Genomic DNA, 26847 nt, shown 5'->3' with positions numbered 1-26847 from the left:
GTCTACTCAGGTCAACACCTGAACCATCAGCAGCAAAACAGCAGAGGTGAGTAAATTAAGTCTGGTTTCAGAGTAACAGCCGTGTTAGTCTGTATTCGCAAAAAGAAAAGGAGTACTTGTGGCACCTTAGAGACTAACCAATTTATTTGAGCATGAGCTTTCGTGAGCTACAGCTCACGTGAGCTGTAGCTCACGAAAGCTCATGCTCAAATAAATTGGTTAGTCTCTAAGGTGCCACAAGTACTCCTTTTCTTTTTAAATTAAGTCTGTGCATTAGGCTCTTGATTAGATACAGTTATCTAAACTGAAGCCAAGCCCCTTGGCTAAAATTCACTTACACATTTTTCTTTGTAGGGCAGAAAAACAAACACACAAGTGTAATTTACCTTCAGGACTTCCCTGTGCGAATCCAAGGAAACAGGTAAAATATAGAACAGTCCAGAGAAAGAGGGATCCCCTAAAAATCAGAGAAGGGAAAAAAAAAAAATCAGGTTTTTGTTACAATTTTAAAATATAAAACATTACTCAAGTCTGGCTGTTAAAGGCCAAAAAAATAAGCTTCATCCTGAACAAGGCTTCAATCGTGCATTTATTGAAGTCGGGGGGGGGGGGGGGAGGAGGAGGAGGGTGTTGTCATGAACGACAAGAGCTGGAGGATCAGACCCTCACAGCTCAGAACTGACTGCTTGCTTCGTATTGGGACTCCATAACCAGAATCCTACTAGAGGGCCTGATCAATAGCCCACCGAAATCAATGGGAATTTGTCCATCGACTGCAACAGACCTTGGATCAGGCCCTGAATTGGGATGAGAGCTATATGCAGTGATGCCAAGGGTGTCAGATCGTCAGTCCTACAGAAAGACCAAAGTTCTGTGTTAGCTGCAGCACTGTCCAGTGTGGAATGCCAGGATGCAAAAGGGACACAGAAGCAATTCAAAATAAGGAGAAAGATGGACTTGACCAAAGTGTACGTATTAGGGGATGAGAGGACACACAGTAAGTGTTATGTAAGTTACCTTTGCAGCTGAAAAAAGAAAAGGAGGACTTGTGGCACCTTAGAGACTAACCAATTTATTAGAGCATAAGCTTTCGTGAGCTACAGCTCACTTCGTCGGATGCTCCGACAAAGTGAGCTGTAGCTCACGAAAGCTTATGCTCTAATAAATTGGCTAGTCTCTAAGGTGCCACAAGTCCTCCTTTTCTTTTTACGGATACAGACTAACACAGCCGCTACTCTGAAACTTTGCATCTGAGTAAAAAAAGTTTGAATCCTGCTGCTCTCACATTCATTAAGAACAAATTTTGGGAAAAGCCCTATGCGGTTTAATTTATTTTCTTCTAAAGAAAGGATACAAAGAGAAGGGATAGGCGGTTAACCCTTTGGTACCCAGCACAGTTAAAGCACTACCATTAATGCATTTCTCATTAGTTCAATGTGTAGAGAAATTCTGCCTGCCGGTGGTAGGGGTTAAGAAAACGCCCACAGGAGTTGCAGCATTCCAAGCTATGTGGAGGCACCCCTCTGGAAGGTTGTGTTTCACACCTGTGAAGCTGCATTTGGAAAAGCTTTCTGCTAGCTACACTATAAGCTTCTGGGTACCAGTGAAAGCAGTAGCAGGGAGGAAAAGCTATACCAGAAAGGTTGCAGAAACCACCCCTCAACCCACAAATTGCTTGATTGGTATCAAAATAATGCAAAAGCATAAGAAACTCCTTGGTTAAATTCACTCAGAACTATCTGTGGAAAGTTATAAGATTAAATTCTCTTGTCTTCTACAGGAGATTTAATAGCTAGGTTGAAGTTTCAAGGCCATTAGGCAGCTGAAGGAACAGAGACAAAAATGTAAACTATATAAAATCCTCCACCAGAGAAAGAAAAAACATGGATCATTCATAAGTTGTTAGTACTACTTCATTTCAGTTAGACCAATAGTATATCTGGGGTGGGAGTGGGACAAAGGCATGAAATAGACCCTGAATGAAAATAATTGTATATTTATTTCAATATTTTAGTGTACTGTTTCCCAGACTTTCTGGTTTCAGCTCTTGCACATGAAAAACTTTGTAGAGGTTTTTTAAATTAGTTTGGGTCTTTCCATCAGCTGCTGTAGAACACTGCAGCTCCATTGACTTCAGTAAAGCTACACTGATTTATAGGCCGAGGATCTGGCCTATTAACTTTAGTAGAGAAATCCATGTATGAACCCCACTGCTTGCTATGTTCTGACACTTGACTAGAAAAAGCACTAGAACAATCCCACATCAGGGAAGTTAATTAGATGGACCAAATTGTTATTTTGCAGTCTCCTTGCTCCTGATTCCAGGGTTCACCTTTCAGGTGCAGGAGGGACCTGAAGGCTACTCTAACTTATTCCCACATTATAAAGGTCCCCAGCGGACCACCCAGCAACTCAGAATAGCTAAATAATGCATCCTAGCCATACCTTCTTGCTCCACCATTACACTGGCCACATACGATCCACGGAACCCTCCCTGCCCCGGCGGAACTCCTGGCTGCTTCCTGGATCCCTTTATGCCACAGGCATGATGTAAAAGCACCAGAACCCAGCTCGGATCCCCGATCCTCATTTCTGTGACCCATCAAACCGACCAAAAACCACCATCAATTAGAACTCAGATGTGGCTTAGTTTTTGTGTCTTGAGCGTGAGCTGCAGAGTCACAGCTATTGCTATATGCAATAGCAGAGCTTAAAAAGGGGGGTTTCCTCAATAGGAAAAAACCACATTGTTCTTAACTTGCGTTAGCTAACTCATGGTAATTAAAATGAGGTAAAATCCTAGGGAAGACAAGGCAGTTTGTAGCTTTCACACACTAGAAGGTTGAGTTAAAGAGCCCAGGGTTTACTACCACCTGCTAATTAGCATTAAGACTGCAAAATGCCTTGGTCTTCACGCAGATTTTACCTTTTCTTTGATTCCATGTGCTAGCTCACATGAATAAAGAGCACCTTTTTTCCGAGTGAGAACAAGGGCTCTGTATCTATATATAGCATGGATGTTTTTATAGTATCAAACAACCCTGTGAATCAGTCACCAATTCAGTCCCCCCCACAATGTACCAAGGTAAAGCCCATTATTTTTAATAAAAATGGCAATGAGGAAGGGAAAATCCCCACAATTTGCCTCTAGATTTCCTGTTGACCAACAAGCAAGGGGAACAAGCTTTAGGGAAAATCTAGCACACGATTCTGTTGCACAGACACTGACTGGGCAGTAAAAGAGATGGATTCACAGCATAGCCTCCAGCTGGCACTGGACACACTGCTGCTCTCCTCAGACAGCCAATACAGTACAAGATTGGAATGAGGACAAGTGCCAGAATGCTGAAGAAAAACACTTTGGCAAAATATACCAGCTTAATGGAAAAAGTGAATGCTGCTTCCAAATGGCAGACCTGTGTCTGATGGGGCTGTTAATTATTGCAGGTTTTTTATAACATGAGGTCTTTTTCCGTTACAACTCTATGGTAACAGGGTTGCATAAGCGATTTGAGTAGCAGTAAGCAAGGGAGAGTTTTCTCCTTATATAGAGCTAGCAGATCTATCTATTCCTTTATCTCTGCTCCACCCCATCACTAGGGATTTTTAGAGTCACCCACAATAATACTCCTCTATGGGTGTGTGCATGCATGCATCCCAGCAAGAACAAATATCCCCAGCAAGCTCAATTAGTTCCTGCAAACCCTCAGAGACACCAGGTGAAACCTGCCATAAGACCTATCCTCCACATAAATCCTGGTTCAAGACCGAGAAGGTACCCTTCCAGTCTCTCCATAGGATAGGGGTGACTTTCATTCAACGCTAGCCCCACTGAATTCAGTGGAGCTACTGATTTGCAGAATGGACTTAGGATCAAACCCACGGACTTCAGCCTTCAGAGTCAGGCATCACTCTTCTAGTGAAGGTTAGAGATCAAATTTCTGAAAGCAACGATTTGATGGGCCTCTGGGGCCAAGAGAGTCATCAGTCCTCTCTCTCTGTGGTCTGTATAGAATCTTCCTCGCTGATAATCCCGATATGTGTCATGTACAATGCACTTGCCTCAAGGGAAAAAATAAAAACATCCTATGAATGTTTGATGGCTATCAGTTCTTACCTTGCATTCACTATATTTTGTAACATATAGCAATGCACTGATTCAGTGATGACAAAGCCACTGCTAAAAAGTATCATCTCATCTTGGAATAAATCACTCAAGAGTGCCTTTCCCTGCACGAAGGACAAAAATGGAATCTGGCTGCTGAGAACTGCTCTTCGAAAAGACTAAATGAACATTTCCTACTATGAGATCTGACGGTGTTTCTGAGAGATGAACACATACAGGTCCTGCCGTAGAGCCTAAATCCTAAACACAGCACCATAGCTGAGATTTTCGGAGACTCCTAACCCATTTGGATACTCAGTTCCTAACAGGAATTGAAAAATCTCAGCCTACGAGTATAGACTTTAAACTGCCTCATAAAACAAAATAAAAACATGAACAAAAATCAGTTTCCCCACTATACTCAGGGACGGTCTTTTTATTTCGTGTCTCTACAGCACCTAGCATAGCAGGGCCCCAGTCCACACCTGGGGTTCATAGGTGCTGTCTCAACACTGCTGCTGCTAATACTTACCTACTTAGACCCAAGCTCTAGCTGCCCGGTCAGATTTGATGATCCACAACTGAAACAACAGTTCAATGATCAGAGGTGTGAGTAATGCAATGACACCTAGAACACTGAACTCTGGTCCTTGACAAATCAAAAGACCCTTCTTCTCACCTTTATTTATACATCTATCAGAAAGAAACCATGTTCCTTTCTTGGGATCCTAAAGCATATATATGCTGCTTTATGAATGACACCTCACATTGTTCTTTGACAGAATCCTGTCTGGCAGCACTGACCCCTTATTTATTTACACAATGCCTATCATTAGAACAGCCAGGTGCTATAGCAAAATTCTGCTTGGCTAAGGCAAGTAACTTTTTTGAGAGGGGAGTCAAACATCATCAATTTTTGACCCTGGTCATCATCAATTGTCATAACAAGGGCCAAGAAGGCAGATTGTGTGCCCCGATTTTTTTCACGATAACCTCAAAAGACTGGAAACTGTGGAGTTGACCTAGAAGAAGTCAATCAGCTGTGAGTGAGCGAAAAAGGAAAGATGTCTCCAGTAACAGCCCTTAGTAGCTTTTAAGCAAAGAACAGTTAAGAATGTGTTCTTCTGGAATGCTAAGTACTTATCACACCAGATTTTAAAATGAGAACGGAGAACTCATTCCAAGTATAGCCTGAAAGAGGGGGAAAAAACCCACATGCCCTAAGACATCAGCTAAAATGTACGTGAATTTTGGCAGCACATTGCAGGGAATACCAAGTGAAATGGTTTGGAACACTGTCTTTACAACATTTCTGGGTAAAAATAGTGTGAGATTGAAATATAGCCAGACAACTTCATCCCAGGGATGATTATGAGACATTGTGTTCCCATGATTGTGTGTCGGGGGTGTAACAGTTTAGAATGTACGTACACACAGACACACAGCATTGTCATCAAGTTTCCCAGGGTATCTCTATCTTGACTTTTGCCAACTCTAATCTTAATTCAGGATGAAAATGCAATTAGCACTGTGTCAATAGAGCACTCGCACACAGCTTTGGCAACATCTGTCTAACTATGATGGACCAAAAAACTGCTGCTTCCTTGAGGAGGTGGCTCCTAGCAACATCAGAGTGCCTCAACAGAGCAAGATGAAAGAGAGGAGTCATTCACATGGGGTGGGACCTCAGACACTGGCAACAGCAATTCAGTAGCACCCAGCATTACAAAGATGCTTTTCTTTCATAAAAGCCTAGAATAGGACATGCAGAAAGACAGTATGGCGCTGGTTCTTTAGACAACTCTAATTTAAAGCCCAATTTAAATACCTTACACTTATACAGTAGCTTTCACTGGGCTGGAAAGTGGCAGTTACACAGTAGACAGACAATGGAGAGGAAATTTCAACCAAGACTCCCTCTCTTACAGTGTCCATGTGGTGTTACAAAAGCCCTGTGTGGATACAAAATTTGTATCTGCATCCAACTCATGATATCCGCAGATTTGCAGGGCTCTACATGTAGAGCATACACAGAACCTCATTTTCTAAGGTCATATCCAGAAGACTACAGCTGAAGGTCTGAGTTGACTCTGATGGGATTTGAACCACTTTTTCCAATATACTATACTTCAAGCCTAATACTTTAAACCACTGAGCCATCCTTCCCGACAAATAGCTGGGGTTTGCACATCCCTAAAAATAGGACAAACACCAGCTTCTCTGACATTTTTGAGCCATGGATGCATCCTATGAATCAAAGTGGAATAGAGTTGATTTTCTTTAGTAAATAGCAGTTCACAGATTCCAAGACCAGAATGGGACCATTGCGAACATCTAGTCTGACAGGCCATAGAACTTTCCCCAAATACTTCCTAGAGCAGATCTTTTAAAACAGTGGGTCTCAACCAGGGGTACACAGAGATCTTCCAGGGGTACATCAACTGATCTAGATAGTTGCCTAGTTTTACAACAGGCTACATAAAAAGCACTAGCAAAGTTATTACAAACTAAAATTTTGTGCAGATAATGACTTGTTTATACTGCTCTATACACTATGCATTGTAATGTAAGTACAATATTTATATTACAATTTATTTACTTTATACTTATATGGTAAAAATGAGAAAAGAAGCAATTTTTCAGTATTAGCATGCTGTGGCACTTATGTCTGATTTTGTAAGCAAGTAGTTGTTAAGTGAGGTGAAAGTTGGGGTACGCAAGACTAATCAGACTCCTGGAACGGGTATAGTAATCTGGAAAGGTTGAGAGCCACTGTTTTAGAAAAACATCCAGTCTTGATTTATGTATTGCCAGTGAGGGAGAATCCACCACAAACTTCGGTAAATTCCTCTAATTGTTAATAACCCTCATGGTCAAAAATTTACACCTTATTTTCAGTCTGAATTTGTCTAGCTTCAACTTCCAACCATTGGATCATGCTATACCTTTCTCTGCTAGACTGAAGATCCTATTATTAAATATTTGTTCCCCATGTCAATTATAGGTACCTATAGACTGTAACTGAGTCACCCATTCACCTTCTCTTTGTTAAGCTAAATACATTAAGCTCCTGGAGTCTCTCACTATAAGGCACATTTTCTAATCCTTTAGTCATTCGTGAGACTCTTCTCTGAATTCTCTCAAATTTTTCAACACATTTCTTGAATTGTGGGCACCAGAACTGGACACAGGATTCCAGCAGCAGTTGCCCCACTGCCAAATACAGATATAAAACCTCTCTACTCCTACTTGAGATTCCCCTGTTTATGCATCCCAAGATGACATTAGCTCATTTGGCCACAGCGTCACACTTGGAGCTCATGTTCAGCTGATTATCCACTGTAGCCCCCAAATCTTTTTCACATCACTGCTTCCCAGGATAGAGTCCCCCATGCTGTAAGTATGGCCGTTGTGCTTTGTTCCTGGATGCATATATTTACATTTAGCTGTATTAAAACCACATATGGTTTGTCTGCATCTCATTTACCAAGTGATCCAGATTGCTCTGAATCAGCACCCTGGCCTCTTCATTATTTACTTCTCCAATTTTTGTGTCATCTGGAAGTTCTATCAGGTGATGATTTTATGTTTTCTTGCAGGTCATTAATAAGAATCTTACATAGCATCGGGCCAGTGGGACCCCCTTGGAAACACACCCACTTGACAACGATTCCCTATTTACAATTACATTTGGAGACATCGGTTAGTCAGTTGTTAATTTTATATCACACACAATTCTCAATGGCACACACAATGGCAATTCACAATGGCACACTCAATTCACAATGGCACACTCAATTCTCCTTTTTTTAATCAAAGTGTCATGCAGTACCAAGTCAACCGCCTTAGAGAAGTCTAAGTATGTTACATCAGCACTATTACTTTTATCAAACTTTTAATCTCATTAAAAGTATCAAATTAGTTTAACAGGATCTATTTCAGAGGTGACAGTAAGCCGGTACGCCCCAGTACTGCATACTAGCAAGAGCCAATGCACCGTACCGGGGTGAATCGGCTTCGCCAGGCGCAATTTAAAGGGCCTGTGGCTCCCAGCAGCGGCTGGAGCCCCCGGCCCTTTAAATTGCTGCCGGAGCCCTGACGTAGCGGCGGCAGGGCTGGGGCGGCGATTTAAAGCGCCCTGGCGGACGAGCCCTGGGCCCTTTAAATCGTCCCCGGAGCCCCGCCACCACTTCCCCAGGGCTCTGGCAGGCTCCGGGAACAATTTAAAGGGCTTGGGGCGGTAGTGGCGGCCGGAGCCCCGTCCCCGGAGCCCTGCTGCCAGAGTCCTGAGGAAGCGGCGGTGGGGCTCCGGGGACGATTTAAAGGGCCCAGGGCTCTGGCCGCCGCTACCGCCCAGGGCCCTTTAAACCGCTGCTAGAGCCTCCAGCTGCCGCTGTTACCCTGGGCAGGGGGAAGGAAGCACTTGCCGGTACAGGATGGGCCGGGGCTGGCTCTGACCCCCCCGGCCCCGCCCCTTCCGCCCGAGGCCCCGCCCCTTCCAGGGGCCAGAGCCGGCCCCAGCCCAGCCCCGTACCGGTAAGTCACTAGACTTACTTTCACCCCTGATCTATTTCCATGTTGATTTCCATGAACTACACTGTCCTCTTTTAATTCTTTATTAATCAAGCCCTATATCAGCCACTCCATTATCTTGCCCAGCATCAACGTCAGGCTGACAGGCCTATAATTACCTAGGTCATCCCATTTGCCCTTTTTAAAAACTGGCACAATATTAGTTTTCTTTCAGTCCTCTGGAACTCCATGTGCCATTACTGAAAACCAACATTAATGGTCCAGCAAGCACTCTAGCCCAATCTTTTAAAACTCTTGGATGCAAGTTATCTGGATCTGCTGAGTTAGGGGGATTGTCTCTTTTTGTTGCTACAATTTATTTTGAAGCAAGAAGTAGGGCAGATATAGATACAATTCAATTCTTTCTGTGAAGCAGGCCTAAAGGTGAACCCATGGATGATGGTGGAGAGAGTATTCTTATAAAATGTGCAGATGACACCAAGCTGGGTGGGCTTGCGAGCACTCTGAGAATTCTAATCCAGTTCTTCAGTGACCTTGACAAATTAGAGAATTGGTCAGAATTCAATAAAATGAAATTAAATAAAGACAAGTGCAAAGTACTATGCTTAAGGAAAAAAATGAAACACAAATACAAAATGGGGAATAACTGGCTAGAGAGTAGTACTTCAAAAACAGATCTGTGGGTTATAGTGGATCACGAACTGAAGATGAGTCAACAACATTATGCTATTGAGAAAAAGGCAAATGTCATTCTGGGGTCATTACAAGAGTCTTGTTTGTAAGCCACAGGAGGTAATTGTTCTACTCTACCTGACATTGGTGAGGCCTCTGCTGGAGCACGGCACCTGGTTTTGAGCACCACACTTTAAGAAAGATGTGGACAAATTGGAGAGTCAAGTAGAGAGAAACAAAAATGATAAAAGGTTTAGAAAACATGATGTATAAAGAAAGGTTGAAATAACTGGGTCTGTACAGTCCAGAAAAGATTAAGAGGGAGACATAACAGTTTTCAAATATGTAAAATATTGTTATAAAGAGGATGGTGATCAATTGTTCTTCATGTCCACTGAGGGCAGGACAAGAAGTAATCAGCTAAGATTGAAGCAAGGGATATTTAGGTTAAATATCAGGGGAAACTTTCTAACTTAAGGACAGGTTTCAGAGTGGCAGCCATGTTAGTCCGTATTCCCAAAAAGAAAAGGAGTACTTGTGGCACCTTAGAAACTAACAAATTTATTTGAGCATAAGCTTTCGTGAGCTACAGAAATGCATCCGATGAAGTGAGCTGTAGCTCACGAAAGCTTATGCTCAAATAAATTTTTTAGTCTCTAAGGTGCCACAAGTACTCCTTAACTTAAGGACAGTTAAACACTGGAACTGGTTACCTAGGGAGGTTGTGGAATCCCTATCATTGCTCAGTTTTAAGAACAGGTTAGACAAACATGTCAGTACACTTAATACACTAATACTTAATTCAGGTTTCAGAGTAACAGCCGTGTTAGTCTGTATTCGCAAAAAGAAAAGGAGTACTTGTGACAAATAAATTGGTTAGTCTCTAAGGTGCCACAAGTACTCCTTTTCTTAATACTTAATTCAGTTCTCTTCCTTTAGAGTTCCTGTTGCTGAAGATCTGGCTCCTCAATCACTAAATGGAGGACAGGACATTAGTTTGTTATGACGCAAATGCTGTTTAGAGGACCAGCAACAGCATTTTACCCTTGGGCTCCTCTTTGATCAGTATCATTATCTGCCTGGTTGTTGACCTTGCTTTTGTGTGAAGTGACAACACTCAATAAGCTCATTTCTTTTGTGTTCTCAGTTATGTAACTGGAACCCTTAAAAAAAAATAAAAGTGCTAAGCATAGTCTGTCACCAAACATCTATTTTGTTCTTCCTGCAAGCCTCTTTGCATTCTTTGATTTTGTCAATGGGGTTTGGCAAAGGCTCATAGAATTCCCATTTGTTTTCACTGTCATCTAAATAAAAGTCTGTCATTTATTTTTGTGACCCCAATACACTTAGCCTGGTTGGGAGAGGGGGGCGGGAGCAAGGGTGTACAGTGTCTTTTTTTGCCTTTGCACTGGGCATCTCCAGTTAGATACTGTACTTCTGCAGCCTTTGTTACAGTGTTTGAGCACCTCTCAACCATTATGGATTTAGGGGGAGGGATTGCTCAGTGGTTTGTGCATTGGCCTCCTACACCCAGGGTTGTGAGTTCAATCCTTAAGGGGGCCATTTAGGGATCTGGGGCAAAAATTGGGAATTGGTCCTGCTTTGAGCAGGGGGTTGGACTAGATGACCTCCTGAGGTCCCCTCCAACCCTGATATTCTATGATAACCTCAGTATGAGGTAGGGAAGTCTCCTTCCCAACCACTTTTTACATGTAGGGAACAAAGGCAAGAGAGGGTAGATTAAGGGATTTGCCCAAGCTGACACAGCAAATGGTTGGCAGCTGGAAACAACCCAGATCTTTGTAACCCTAGTCCTGTATCCTATCCATTAGGCAATGCTTCTTACCCCTAGGATATCACACCACTTGGTATGGTATAAGAATCTACAGAGCTAGATCTTATGCTTTCCTGATTGTCCCCAACTGTCCAGTGCATATGTACAACACAGGGTCAGCTGGTTGTCTCCATGTTGTTCAGTTTGTCCTGTGGTGCCATGATCTATCATGAAATTGTCTACACAGAGTGACGGGGGCAGTAATTTCCTGTTACATACAAGCTGGCACCCAAAATGATCTTTCTAGGTTTTCTAAAAAAAATTGGTGCATTACAGTCTGCCTGGGTGGTAGCCAGCATTGCAGGTGAATGCTGAGGGTCAGTCTTGAGGTATTCTTGTTTGGCACATGAAGGGCCAACACATGCGAACAAGTACAAGGAAGCATGTTTCCAGGATGCCAAAGCAGAAGTGCTGGGTCACAGAACAGGCACACTGAAGAGGCCTGCAGAAACATTAGGCTAGCCTCCTACGTTGTCATTAGTTGGCACCTGTGCTGCCTGGATCCAATTGAACAGATGTAGCTGTGGCTGAAGAAGACCATGAAGTTTCTGTGGCTCTGATGTATTCAATCAATCAGCAGCAGAGTGCAGAAACCTGCTCTCTAGCCTCCAAGACCCTGCGTACATTGAAAAGACACTGCAATAAACCATTGATGAGAGGTCGCTAAGCTCGCAACGTCTGTCAGATTTCCTTGTGTCCCCCTGGTTGCATAGACTGGGATGAGGCTATTAGCTCTCCCAGTGCGTTCAACACTTATTTCACCCTACCACAGGCAATAACTGCTGGCTCAGTCAATCCAGTCTAACTCCATCCTGCATTGTACGTTTCACCTTTGGAAATTAACCACTGCTGGCAGCAATGGTTCTGGCCACACTGGAATGGGTGAATCAGGAGTATGACAATGCACTGGTACAATCGCACCATGTGTGAATGTGCCAGAATGGCTCCATTATAAAACAGCGTTGCTGTGTGAATGCACTAGACCAATGGCTGATGTACCATCTTCTTTAAAAAATTGCTGTGAAGTGGATGGAGGGAACATCAAGCTCACATACCGCCCAGGGTTCAGGTACCATCGTTCGGGAATCCCTGCACTAAACCATTTCCAAGATGAGCAACTCTTGAATGCAAAATGTCCTGCCATGTGTGGATACAGGCAAGCTCAAGGGGAATGGGATGCTTACTAAGACTAGAGGCCTTAACATGTACATCCAGCTACTGAAATGGTATATTTTACAGTCACAGCCTTCTCGGAGCAAATATCAACATAAAACAGAACAAAATAAAAAGCTCGGGGATAACGTGAAAGGTTGCAAGCGACCTCTGCGAGGAGGGAAAGAATGAGCAACATGCTTATCAGCAACACCCTTATAAGGTATTTAACTAAAGGAGACCATTATTCTGGGAGAATCAGACATCTGAAGAACTAGCATAAGTAGTATACTCAGCGAGCTACAATGCTGTACTCTCCTCCCTCAGTTGCAGCTTCTTGCTGTGCTAACTGCTTCCTCAGCAGGATTTGGATGCTCCTTGGGATCTGTAGCCTTTGTGTCCTCATTACAGGAACAGTAATGGTGTGATAAGTTATCATGCCTAAAAGCTGGTGCCCAGTAAGGTGACCTTGCCCTGCCAAACATCTCTCTCTGGGCCTTCTCCCTTTGCTCTAGTCCCTCCAGTCAGTCTCCACTGCCCCTCTCTCCCCTCCTGCATTTCCACCTTTGACAGATGGATCAGAGTCACACCCTCCCATCCACAGGCTGTTAGACCTAAGCAGGCGTTTCTCTAAAGAGTACGCCCAGCATTCACAAGGTGTGATTGGGATGAAGACCAAAAAGCCTGGGCGAAAAGGGAACATGCCCATTCAGTCTTCATATATATCAACACACAAGGGCTCACAAGGGACAGTTAGCCCGAGCCTTCCCTGTGGAGAAACCACCCACCTCTCCACACAGTTATACACACAGCCTACAAGGAAGCAGGCAGCCCTCTCTTTGGAAGTCACATCCAAGTTGCAAGCTGCATGTAGCCAAGCAAGCTGGGCATGGCACCAAGGGGGAGTAGGGGTGCACAAGACGCCTCCCCACCGCCCTCTCCCATCTCAGACACCCCATATAAATCTGGCTGGCAACACAAGGAGATGTACACAAGGCTTCCAAACTGCCAGGGGAAAAGAACCCCAGCACTTCAAGGGAGTATCTGTAAATCATCATCACATCCGACAGCGCAAGCCTCCGGTTAACCCTTCACTGGGCCAGAAGGAGACACCGGGGGTTTCTTAGTGAGCCTCAGTGGGAAAGTAACCCTCCCCACCCCCAAGTTTCTAAGCAAAGCTCTGATCCATTTTCTGCAGCCCCTTACTGAGGGTTTGGGGGAGGGGGTTCAGAGAAGAGAGAGGAAGCCTTAGGTATAAGGCCCCGCACACTTAAATGCGGGAAGGGACTGAGGGTCCCATTCCCAGCAAGAGCTGGAAGCTGTTCCCACTCGTGTCTGCGGGGGACGGGGGAGATTAATACTTTCAGCATTTGTTGCGGATACATTTCCTCCCCCGCCCCCCGGTTCCAAGCCGGGAGCTCCCTCCCTTCCCCCACCTACCCCCCCCCCCCCCCAATCAAAGAACGGGGTAGGAGGAAGCCACCCCTCATCCTCGTCCTTTGCTGCCCAGCTCCGGTCCCTCCTGGCCGCTTTCCTCCCCGTCTGGGGTAGCGTGGCCTCCTCTTTCCCAGCCCCTTCTCCTCTGCAGCCTGGCAGTTTTCACATCGTCCCCTGCTTAGAGCAGGAATGTCTCCCCCACCCCATCCCAAGCCACCCGGGAGCAGAGCGCTGCTCTTTCCCGTGCGGGGTCCTCTCTCTTCCTCGGCTCGCTCCCCCCAGGCCCCACACTGTATGAGGGGCCCCCCTCGTTTCCCCCCCCCCCCGGTTGTGCTTTCCCCATCTCAGGCAGAGTTAGGAGTTTTTACTCACCCCCTGGCTGCTGCTGTTGCTCTGAGTCTGGAGACCGGCTCTGATTCCGGCTCCATCACGTTTAGTGCATTGTTTCTTTCGGGCAAGTTTTGCAGCGATCCATCAGAAAAAGGGGAAAAGGCTGGTTTGTGGGTGCATCCTTCCCAGGAGTTCAGCTCTCTGTCTCTCTAAGGGGCTCAGCTGTGCCAAAGACACCCCCTGGCCCGCACGGCCAACTCCTTCCCTCCTTCTCTTCTGGGTCCTTTTGCTTACACAGAGCTTTTAATCCCATTTAACTCCCTCTCGGCAGACTGCAGTTACCTTGGGAAAAAGGAGAGAGAGGAACAGAAAGTACAAGCTAGGAAAAGAATGTGGCCCATAGTCGCTGTATTTCTTGCCTCTTATTTTCCTCCTCACTATTAATATAACTTCTGTGATCTCTTATTTCCAAAGTCCTTGGTTGAAAGTGTTTTTTTTTTTTTCCTCTCTCTGAGCTGTTACTTGTTTGTTTGCGTGGTGGTGATCAGAATTATTTTTATTTGCAATGCAGATGTGCTTCCCAGCCCCCACGAACTCTTCTCTGGACTTAGAGAAAAGAGGGGAAAAGGCAGATTTTGAGAAATGAAAATTATTTAAGGATGTTTCTGCTGCCTCTCTCTGCTGCCCTCCTCTGTAATACTGAAGTGAAGCACTTAAAAAAAAAAAAAAAAGAAGAAACCGACCCCTTCCAGTCTATCCCAGGAGAAAATAAATAGAGAAACTCCATTCAAACCCCTCTCTGGCCTATAGAGGGAAATTAACAAAGGTTACATTCAAACCGACCCCTTCATCTTTCAACAGGAATGGAAAACCTGAAAAGAAAACCTCTGGTAGGACTGACCCACAAATTGCCTCAACGGTTCTCCCCATCTGATAGCAAAGTCAAAGGTACTTTAAAGATTTTTCTTTTGCGGAGTGCTTTGAAGAGGCAGTTTAGATTCTTGCTTAGGGCCCTCAGTCATCCACACAAAGGCACCGCTATCCCTCTCTCCTCTTTCTGTATTTTCTGCTTTTGGAGCAGGCAAGCTGATGTAACAGGTGATTGAAATGCAAGGAGCTCTCTCCTCTCCACGCTGTCTCCCACACCCCTCTTTACCCATACTCAAGCGCACAAAATACAGAGCATAGGAATTGATGTCATTCTTACCTAGGGTCTCTTTAGAAATTAAAGAGTCACAAGTCATCATTCCAAAGCTTTGTATAATTAGAAAGGAAACTTTGGATGATTCTGTGCATATAAAGCAGACAACTGAGTGATCTCAAAGGTGCTACCTTCTCCAGCTGTATGAGGTCCCCCTTCTAATTACTGCTAGTGAAGTATGAATCACTCTCCCAAATTCCCACCTATGTTAGTGTTCCAGACATGCATTTTGTCGAGCACGTGTAACAGTAAAAAAAAAAAAAAAAAAGGTCAGTTCAACAGGGCAGGCAAATAATCACTTGAGTACATGGGGGAGGGGGAAGAAGGGAGGGAGAGATTGGCTGTTAGATTCACTGTAACCCAGGTGGCTTGCATAGAAATTAGAACCCTTACTAGTTAAAACTACAATGTGTCAGAGTCGGACACTTTAAGAAGCTGTTTTCTGCTCTGTTTTCTGCCCTAAGCCTCAGTTTACCAGCTCATTGGATTATTGTCCCCTTTCCCTGATCCCCTCCCCTCTTCAAATGTTTTCTCCCTTCCACCCTTTGCTTTCTGTCTTTGACACTTACTTTGTGGTGAGGTGAAAGGTTGTGCAATCTCTCCTTGCAGACCCTAAATTCATTTGTATTCATTTGTCCCAGCAACTTAAAAAAAAAAATTCTGATTCTGATTTTTTCTTTAAATCACACCATGACTTCTGAGCTGAGGGCCAGACAGCACCAAGCGCCTCCTTGGGTCGTTGGCCCTGACAGGTCCAAACCTTCCTGGCAAGTTTCTGTTCCCCCAAGTTCAACAGATAATCCTGTTCCAGGATTTTTGCAGAGAGATTTTCCCAGGGCTGCTGCTCTGTTGGCGGCTCATGGATGCTGCTGTGGGTCAGTGGGGAAGATGGTTTGGGACCAGGCACTGGCCTTGAAGGAACATGGAGCTTAGAAGCCTTCTGATGTGAAGAGAGGTGGAAATTATAAAAGACTGCTCTTGTCCTTTTTAAATAGCTACAGCCAGGGACTCTGCCTTGGCTCAAGTGCACCAGGTGTCCGGTTTCAGCAAACATTCAGCTAATGAGCCAGGATCCAGCCTCCAGGGGGCAGGGTCCACACTGCACTGAAACATACAAAGGAATCTACTGAGGAAGGCTGGGCATAGAGTATCACTTAGGGACACAGTGACATCCCAAAAGGGAATGGGGTTGGGGTGACACTCACACAGAGTGGAGAGAGACAGAGGAGGACTGGGGAGGGAAGGATAAAGGCATGCAGCAGGGAAGCTAGAGAGAACTGGACACAAAATACTAAATATAAAACACCTATTTATTATCAAGGGCTGACAGTGTTTAGAACTGCACAAGGCAGACAGGAAGACATGATCCACTGCAGCATAAGGTCCTGCAAGATGCTCTTCACTGAATGGGAATCAAGGGCACGCTACACCTCACCAGATCAGACACTAAACGGTTTTGGGTTTCCAACGTGAGACACCTGAGCCTGATTTATAAGAGCAGCCCAAACTGCAATGGAAATCAGTGGCAGCTGTGGATGCTCGATCCCTCTGAATGTCAGACCCAAGGTTGGGCATGGGCACCCAAATTGAAGGCACACACATTAGAGGCCGCTCTTGAAAATCTGGCTGCAAATGATATTGACATTAAACCACCTTAAGTACTTGGATGCAATGCCATAAACAATAAGATAGATGCACAAGTCAAAGTTCTGTGAACCTTTCTTGAGCAATGGGAGTTTTGTTTGAATAAAGATCTCAAAATCTGGCCCAAAATTATGGTTTCCACCATAACTCAGCCCCCTCGTACATAAAATATATGGTCTATTATTGTATATGCTGAGCATTGTTCTTCTGTAATATATGTATGCAATTTGGCCAAGTTACAGTTGCTTCTAGGAACTATGGTTTGTATCACCTCACTTCTATGGGGTGTGAAGTCTCATCCATAACTTTGCTCTGAAGTGTTTGCATTTAATTTCTTTGTTTGTTTTAAGAGAAGGCTCGAAGCTACCAAGAGTGGAAACAAGCTCATTATATTCAGTTATTTCAGTGACAGATTCAGATGATCTCACATTTCATTGTTCTCTCACACAGAAGGCAGATTTCAGAGTAACAGCCGTGTTAGTCTGTATTCGCAAAAAGAAAAGGAGTACTTGTGGCACCTTAGAGACTAACAAATTTATTTGAGCATAAGCTTTCATGAGGCATATGAGTAAGAGCAATGTACAGACATCTAAATGTGTACAAACACATCCAGATAATTGCTACCATATGAGCAATTCAGGACCTGACCCTTTGCGAGCTGCTTTGCCCAGAAAACCCGAAAGCTCATGCAGCAACCCACTGAAGTCATGGGAGCAAGGGTCTAACTGTGAAGATCAGCTTGCAGGATTGGACCTTAATCACTAAGAGAAATGACACATTTGGTCATTCTTAAGATGCAAAACACACCTTTCTTCCTCCTGCCCCTATAACTGCACATCCCCTCCAAGACCAGTCAACATTAACTCTACCAAACTTTCCTTCCCCAAAAATCCATCAGTGGGAAGAGAACAAGGTGATGCTTTTCAGGACAGTGCTATAATATAAAACAAAACAAAACAAAAAACAAAACAAAACAAACGACAGCAAAGGTTAAAGAAAGGTGGAGGTAGAAACATATGCATAGATCGCACTGGCACATTATTAACACAGCAGTTCCCAGTTCTTGGGATACACAGCAGTTTCTCTAGGACTTCTAATGAAATAGACTTGGGACACAATCTTGCAAACGCTTCCTCACAAGCTTCTCTTTAATTACATGAGTAGTCATATAAAAGCAAGCTAAGCACAAAGATAAACATTTGTAGGATGTGGACATGGATGCAATCACAGTATTGTCATCTTAAAAGTAGAGAGAGGTAAATTAGTTTAGATAAAATAAGTCCCAGTACCATATCAGCAATATGTACTGCCAATGAAAGAGAGATTCAGAATTTAGACTTTGTTCTTAAAGGGAGAAGCTACAAAAACAGTCTGAATAGAAATAACTTCACAGATTTTTTTAAACCAAATTTCAATGGAAGTCATTACAATAAAAGTTAAAATAATGTAGGTATTGCGAATTCAGATCCCTCAGCATAGTGGCATTGCATGAGAAACTGAAACTCAGCAAAAACAAAACTGAAGTTTACCATTCTAGGTTCGTTACTTAGCCAAACTGAGAAACGAAGAAGAAACAACTGCCACCAAAACCACATACACACCACAAATAGTGAAAAGTGCACTGGATTTTTCCATCTTTTTAAAAGTCTATTTAAATAATTTAAATATCCATAAGGATTTTTTTATACAAGAGATTTTAACCTTGCAAAAAGTATGCCTTAAAAAAAATGCAGTATGTAATCATTACTGGTTGAATACATAGAGTATTTAAAATATTTGTCCATATTTAGATAACTTCCAAGAGAATCACTACCCATCTGTCCTTTGGATCCATAACTTGGAATCTGGTTAAGCAATAAGGCTTTTATTAAAATCGTTTCATTCCCTTGCTTCTTGTGTAGACCAAGTGAGAAAATGCCCAGGAGTGACAGGAAAGAGTGCATTACAGCTGTGCTATACAACTGACAGTATCTGACTTCAAGCAGAAGTTGAATTCCAGAAGCTAACCTGGACTTGCCCTCCTCCAGTTTGGCTTGGTCCTAATGACGTTCTCATTGAATCACAGTGCATTTTTACCTGAGCCAGTCATCTTAGTACAAGTTCTGAAAGGCATCTTGAATCACTTATTGACCCCGAAATTCACAGATATGTTTAGATCTATTTTAGCTAAGTGCCCTATTCAGATTTAAAGTTGCAACAAGACCAGGCAAAGGGCATAGGCAGCCTGAAATCTGAGGCACAGGAAAGGCCTGTGGCATGTATCAGACCACAAAAGAAGGTGAGCTGGAATAGAGCGGCTTTCACCCCCTCTTGGTTGATGGTTCAAATCCAGCCCGGGTTGGCAGACATCTAAATTTGTTTCTCTGTTGATTTTAAGTTGTTTGGTGACTTATATTACATTGAACATACTCTAGTCTACATCATAAAAAGCTACCACCATGGAGGTTAAGCAGTCTCTGCAAGACCAAAGGAGATGAAGACTGAAATGAGCCATGGAGACTGAACTCTCCTCTCTGTGCTATAGATCGTCCCTCTAGATCACTAGTACAGTACACTGGTATGGGATGAAGCTTGCCATGTCCACGCAGTACCTGTTTGGTAATTATATAAACCTTAGTCTCCAGGGTGGCTCATTTAAGCCCTGATCCTGCACCTGCTCAGTGGGCTTTGATACCCATGAGGCTCAATTTCACATAAACCACCAAACTTATCAGCAGGGAAAATAGTTTAGATCTCTGGCATCCTGGGCTGGATGTGAATCACTGACCTAGAGGCAAAAGGCTTTTTATCCCATCTCACCTCCTTTTGTTGGTCTGATACATGCCACAGGACATCGAAGTCAACTGGATTTGCACGGGGCAGGGCTTGGCCCAGGGTGTCCTGTATCCATCGTTTAACATAGTCTATAAAGGTGAGATAATCACCCCAGGGAGTGATATATAAGCACCAACCTTTGTTTCATCCTTTATTCATAACAGGAACCAGAATATTCTGCGTTGCTCTTTGCAGCAGTAGTTTCTGGTGCTTTTTGTAACAGATTGTTCCAGTTCTAAAGGAACAGTAAGTCTAATCTTTACAATTACATGCCTCACTTTCAGACTCCCACCCTTTCTCTCCAAATATTGGTTTATTACATATTAAGGCCCAATTACCCAGTCAGTTGCACATTAACTTCATCATGAGTTGTTTTCCCACAACTGATGGGACAATCAGGCCCCAGCTGTTTATAACTCAAAACTTTTAGGTGGTGGATGAGGGAATGATTCATTTGCTCCTTTACTTTCTGGTGACATAGGAGGATGTAAGGCCCTGTTTGCTGCTGGAGTAAATAGGTGCATCTCCATTGAAGTCAATGCAGCTTATGTCAGCAGTGAATCTGGCCCATTGTTCCTACGTTGCACTTAAGTGTGTTACTAGTTCCCTTTGTAGTATCACTCAGTTTCTTTGTGGCTTTCCCATTCAGCCTCTGTAGTCTCAACTTTCTGTACTGATTGTGTCTTCCATCGGTCACTAGTTCCAGTCAGCTCTTTGCACAGAACCAGGACCAAATCCTTCCCCAATTTATCCACCATGCCCAGTACCCTGCAATGAGGCATGCACGAGCAGACCCCCGCACATGTGCAGAGCATTGCTGAAGTTACTACGGGCTCTACCTGTGCTCAGTTCATTAGAGGATCAAGCTTTGAGTGAGGGCAGAATTTGGGTCCTGGTGTCAAATTTTAGCTGATACTTAAATGCTCTAAGGAATCTCTCTTTTGTTCCTTCCTTCCTTCTTTTATAGTTTCAGTCATGACATCATATTATTCAGGGCCTTGTATTTGCTGCAGGATTAAGACCAAAACATTTCTTTTGTTGTATTTGTGAAATTCTATTTTTATGCCAGGCATCACTGTTGGGCTCCTCTTTAGTGATTCAAGGAACTGTTATGCACTACTAGTATGTCTCTCATTAATAGTTCCCCAGGAACAATCTTTATGGTACAGGAGCTGCACAGTAAGCTAGGAAGCCATGTATGGATCACAGCTACTGTTTGGTGGGGTTTTTTCCTTCTGCAGTGGCCATTTTAATAACTTCCACCCCATTTTGTGCCTTACGGTTTGCTTGGTGATACAGTGGACTAGTGGTGACATGTTTGAACTCATGCAGCTGTTTGATGTGAAATGTGTGAAATTCTTTGCACTTTGCTAGAACAATAAGAGCCATTGTTCTTTGACCACTGCTGCTGAGATGCCATGCCTGGCAAGGATGGATTTTGTGTGCATTCCTGTTACTGCATCACATTGGGCTGGACAGCATGGCAGTCTCAAGGAGGCTGGAATAATGGTTAATTATTAACCTAGGCCTTGTCCATGGAATGAAATAAATCACAGTGCAGAGAAACAAAGCCAAACCTACCTTTCTTATGGAAGTGCAGGTGGCTGCTCAGGCCTCTACTGTATTCTTTTATTATTAAGCAGAAGAATTGTTATGCAATTTCATGCGCCATGAGTTAGCTGTAACATGTGTTGTCCCACCCATACTACAAACAAGATACACATTATTAGATAGACACCCCAAAAAACATGCCAGACCACAGCACACTAGTACGCTTAGATATGTCAGGTAGGCGGGCCCTAGATATCTCATTCCTAGATGTTCCTAAGTGTCTTTGTTCAGGGTGTCACCTCACAGAAACAATGTCTGCTTGCAGCAGTATTCCTTTCTGTTAGACTCATTTGGTTGGATACCTGTTTCTAAGATGGGTTCAAATCATACACTAGGTCTTGGGCTTCTTCCAATGGCTTACACTATTGGGAAATACTGGGGAGTGGCACTGTTAACAGCAATATCCTCCAAATATGATGTTACATTAGGCTTTCCTGCCCACCTGTGGCAGCTGGCAGGCTGTGACGATCCTGCATTGCTTTTAGAAATGAACAGAAGATCGCCATGGCCAACTTTTCTCTCCCTTAATAAAATAAACTTTAATATGCCACACTGCTGCTCATGCAAAGCAATAATTCTTCCTTTCCTGCAGTTGTGCTTGATCAATGCACTAATATATGAGCAAATACCAGCTGGGACATTTGACTCGGTATGTCAAATGACTGGAGTTTGCTCACGACACTCTGCATTGGTGGAGACATAACCAAGTGCTGTCCCGATTTTATTGTTCAAGTAAAATGCTCTTTTGCTACAGAAACCGAGCATCTGTTCTCCTGCTAGCAGTACTGCCCCAAGAGCAACCTCACCTTTGGAGACCTCCAAAGTTACTCTGGATCTTCTCTTTGGAAAAGACAATATGAGCCCAGGCTCACTGATCAAAATATGTTCCTGTACTGTAAAGGGAGACTAGTGGGGTTACACCTCCTACTGTGTTATATGCTGAATGCTTTAAAAGCACCACTGTAGAAGATGGATAAGATGTAGATCCTATTAATCACATTAAAGTACAATATAATTGTATGTATTGTCTGCCTGTTTGCAGCATTGTCTGTTCTTTGTTTTACAAAAGCAACGCAAGAATTAATGGATTTGTGAACCCCCTCTCTGGAATACTGCAGCAGAAGTAGAAGAACAAAAACTACTCAGTAGCTATGAAAGAGTATTTGCTAGCTTTGTCTTTATTAACATTAGCCCTGTGCTCTATTCTGTAATTTAAGTTTTGATCATCTTACATTTTGTTTGATGATGGTTTTTTGTTCTAAGAGTATGAGAATAATAATAATGGTTATTAAACATTTATACTGAGTTAGTGCCTAAATGTCACAACCAGGTTGGGTCCCATTTTGCTCAGTACCGTACAATCACATAATACATGAGAGTCCCTGCCTTGAAGAATTTACCATCTAATCAAAACGAAATATGAAGATTATGAAAAGACAGTTTGCTGCTAGTGTAAACCCCTGGTGAGTGTGTGCTACAGGTGCCCCTTTGTTCCTAGTCCACAGAGGATATGAAGTGTTACAGCGCAAACTAGAGTGCTTTAGTTCAAGATCTAGCAACTCATGCTTTTAGTTCTGGAGATCCCTAGTTCAGTCCCTGGCGTGTTGGCCAAAACAGTGGCCATCATTCTAGCTGTAAAAAAGTATGGTGTTGAGACCAGACCAGCTGTGCCCTTTCAGAGATACTGGAATTGGAAACTGCAAGATTCTCTCTGAAGAATCAGGCTGTAAAATCCGAGAACTATGTAATTATACCCACTGCCAGCCAACCACTGCACATGCAACGGAGTCAATGGGGTTGCACCCGCACAGAGATTAGGGCAAGATCTTGGTCATAGTGAGATTCTATGGCTTGATCTAATGTCCACTGAAGTCAATGGAAGGACACCTGCCACCTTCAATGGGTGTTGGACTGGAACCTTACTGAATTGCTTAAAAGCATCAAAGGTAGCCATGTCTGAATTTCAAGAAGACTATAACAAGAGTAAAAACGGAGGTCACATCACGATTTCTGAGATGACACAGCAAACCATAGTTAAGAAGGAATTAAGGTGAAAAAAATATGTCTGAGCAGAAATGAAGCAAGGCTGAGACCAGATGGAGAAGAGCTGAGCACCTGGTGGAATCCACCTGGTGTGGTAACAAAACAACAAATCTTAAATAACACTAGGAACAGACTTTTCTTTTTGTGTGCATGTGTGCGCACACGCACTTAGCTGAGGCTTTCACTCAGCTAAGCCCTAAGGTATTAACAGTGAAACTGTTGCAATTTGATTCATGTTGCCTGTGAGAGTAGCATTAAGATCCCAAGCAGCCATAAAAGGCAATTTCTTAACTTAATCTAAACTAAGATTTTCAGATATGGCATTGTTTCCTTGAGTAATTGTATGTAAGAATATTTACAACAGATTGCTTATCAAAGTGTTTTACTGCTCCTGATGCAATTCAGAGAAAGTGATATGGTTATTAGATATCAGTCAGTAGTTAGTTAGGTATCCAACTGGCTTCTAAAATGTTGTGTCTTCAGACAAACTACAGGGTTTCTCTGTCTTGAAGTAGTGTGGTCCAATGCCTAGGACATTACCCTTGGACCCAGGAGATTCTAGCTCTCGTACTGACCTACTATGTGACCGTGGGCAAGTTATAGCACCCCTTTGTGCCTCAGTTTCCCCATCTATGAAATGGGGAAAATGATAGCAACCCTCTTGTGTGGAGAAGATCTTTGTGTTCTACAAATAAAGAGCACTGTAGAAGTCTTATTTTCCTATGCAGTTGCTAATAGATCCTAAATCCTACACCCCATTTACAGGAAGAAGTGTGACTTTATTTCCCAACCAGTCCCAACTTCATATGTGAAGTTCATTAGGAATCTTTCAGTTATATCTGGCTATAAAGTGTCATACCAAAAAATTTAATATTAATCCTCAAATTCAACAATATTTCCTGGAATACGGTAGCCAGATACATATGCATATGGTTGAATTTGGGGGTTAATATTAAATTTTTTGGTATGGCACTTTACATTAATATATTATGGCTTATTGGGATTCTGTGCTGAAATGCCCACTGTTATATGGGAATTTTATATACATCTACACCATGTCTAATAGGCCTTCTTTTTTGAATCAAACAAACTCCTCACTTCTGTGCTCTCTCTCGCTCTCTCCACCCCTCCACAATGGCAATAGTATTTTGTAAAGCTCTACAAACTGGATCCATTGCAGAAGGTGAATATTTACTGATGTGGATTAGGACTAATGAGAGACCTGGTTGTGTCTCTGTTTCTCCAATTCCAAAAAATCAAGCCAATATTTATATACCCAACAGTGAACTGAATCCCTTCTTCCCCAGAGGAGAGTGAAATAAAATGAAGTGATTGAAACTGATGTTACGGAAGATTTTTTATTTTTTTTATTTTTAATTTAAACATAATTGGATAGCGTGCTATTCGTCAGGCAGTGACCACACAGCAGGAGATTCCATCAGTGAACAAAAGTTCATTGGACAGTGTACAGTGATCGATCTTTTACTGTATTTGTTTAGAAAGGTCCAGTCATGTAAGATGCTGAATACCCTCCAATCCCACTAAAAGTTCAAGGTGTACTCGGCACCTCTCAGATTTGGACAGAACACTTAGGAATTAGAAGTGGCTCGCATTCTAGCAGTAGTCGAAACCAATTTATCAGTGTTGTTGTTGCTCTCCCAATGTAGATATCTAATCCAAAGCCCACCAGAATCATGGAAAGGCTACCATTAACTTCAGTGGTCTTTGGATCAGGCTCTGAATTTGCGTAGACTGTCGGTCCTTCATCAGTTGAGACTGAGTCGATCACAACACGTCTTCCAATCTTCTCTCGCTCTGGCCATCCTTCGCCATGTTTGTCCATATTTCCTTGTTAGGAAATCATCCCACCTCTTTGGAGGCCAACCACGTGGCCATTTCTGTTCTCGCAGATACCACTTGGATATAGCTGCAGTCCATCTGTTGTCGCTGAGTCGGACCACATGTCCCGCCCACCGCATTTTGCTGACCCTGCTTTCAACAACATCTCGCACTTCAGACTGCTGCCTAATTATTTCACTGGGGATGTGTCGTGGAGTGAAATGCCCAAAAATGTTCGTTCCATCGCCCTCTGTGTGACAGACAGTTGACGTTCTTCGGTCTTTGTCAGCAACCATATTTCACTGCCATATAACATCGCTGGAAGCACGGTTGAATTCAAAAGATTTGCACAAGTTGTTTTGCTGATCTTTCCTTGGAGGATGTCCTTGAGGTCATTGAATGCGCACCATCCAGCTTTTTTTCTGTAAAAAGAAAAGGAGTACTTGTGGCACCTTAGAGACTAACCAATTTATTTGAGCATGAGCTTTCGTGAGCTACAGCTCACTTCATCGGATGTTAGTCTCTAAGGTGCCACAAGTACTCCTTTTCTTTTTGCGAATACAGACTAACACGGCTGTTACTCTGAAACCTTTTTTTCTGTGTGACCGTTCGCCTTTCTGATCATGGCACATGTTGACTTCCTGGCCCAAATGAACTTATTTATCAACCTCTTGGATCTGCTCTCCTCCAAGAGTTATTTGCGTTCTTGGCAGAACATCTGATCTCATGTATTTCGTTTTCGACCGGTTCATTTATAATCTGACTTGACTACTTTTCTCATTCAGTTCTTTAAGCATTCTCTCAAGCTGGGCTGTATTTTTGGCTATCAGCACTATATTATCTGCGAACCTGAGATGGTTTAGCCGCTCACCATTGATATTAATCCCGCCTTTCAAGTCTGTTAGTCGAAAAACCAATTCAAGACAGGCTGTGAATAATTTTGGTGAAACTGTATCTCCTTGTTTCACACCTTTCTCGATGGGGATTCGGAGGGGAGTATCGAACAGCAGTATGTCCATGCGGCAGCAAGAGTTCGCTTCCTTCAGTAATGTGATATATTTTGCACTGATGCCCTGTTCTAAAAGAGCTTCAAGAACAGCTTTAGTCTCTATGCTGTCGAATGCCTTCTTGTAGTCCACGAAGGCAATGCACAAAGGGAACTTGTATTCCCTTGAACACTCTAATAGTTGGTTTAGAGTGAAGAAGTGGTCTATCGTGCTGTAATTCCTTTGAAAGCCGGCCTGCTCTCTAGGTTGCTGTTCATCCAGGTTTTGCGACAGTCGATTTATTATTTTAGTGAACAACTTATAGATATGCAAAAGCAAGCAGATTGGGCTATAGTTCTTTAGATTTTCTCCATCGCCTTTCTTATGTGGCAAGATGGTATTGGACTCTTTCCAACTGGACAGTATCTTCTGGATTTCCAGGTAGTGGCTGAACCTTTGGGCGAGAGCTTTCCAAAGTTCCTGACCTCCTGCCTTAAGCATTTCTGCTGTCAGACCATCCTTGCCCAGAGCCTTCCCCTCTTTCATTTGATGGACTACGTGATGGACTTCGCTGATGAGAACCAGGAGTATGTGTTCATCGGTTTGTTGAAGTGATGGCATTGGCGCGTCTATACAGGATGCAAAC

At 43.2% G+C, this 26847-nt stretch overlaps 1 protein-coding gene across 1 annotated transcript in view; it reads right to left on the bottom strand.

The window, feature by feature from the left end:
* Positions 1-25511, bottom strand: part of COL27A1 (collagen type XXVII alpha 1 chain) — a 244484-nt gene extending 218973 nt beyond the window's left edge. Inside the window, exons 1-2 of the mRNA XM_077836249.1 lie at positions 25246-25511; positions 387-457 (exon numbers count right to left, since the gene is read on the bottom strand). Of these exons, the coding sequence (XP_077692375.1) occupies positions 387-457; positions 25246-25511 (337 nt within the window). The remainder of the gene's footprint in view (positions 1-386; positions 458-25245) is intronic.
* Positions 25512-26847: the final 1336 nt, after the last annotated feature.

The sequence above is a fragment of the Eretmochelys imbricata genome, chromosome 16 (assembly GCF_965152235.1).
Source record: "Eretmochelys imbricata isolate rEreImb1 chromosome 16, rEreImb1.hap1, whole genome shotgun sequence".
Classification (NCBI taxonomy): Eukaryota; Metazoa; Chordata; order Testudines; family Cheloniidae; genus Eretmochelys; species Eretmochelys imbricata.
Note: the sequence above shows the minus strand (reverse complement) of the source record. Positions and strands in the feature narration are given on the sequence as shown.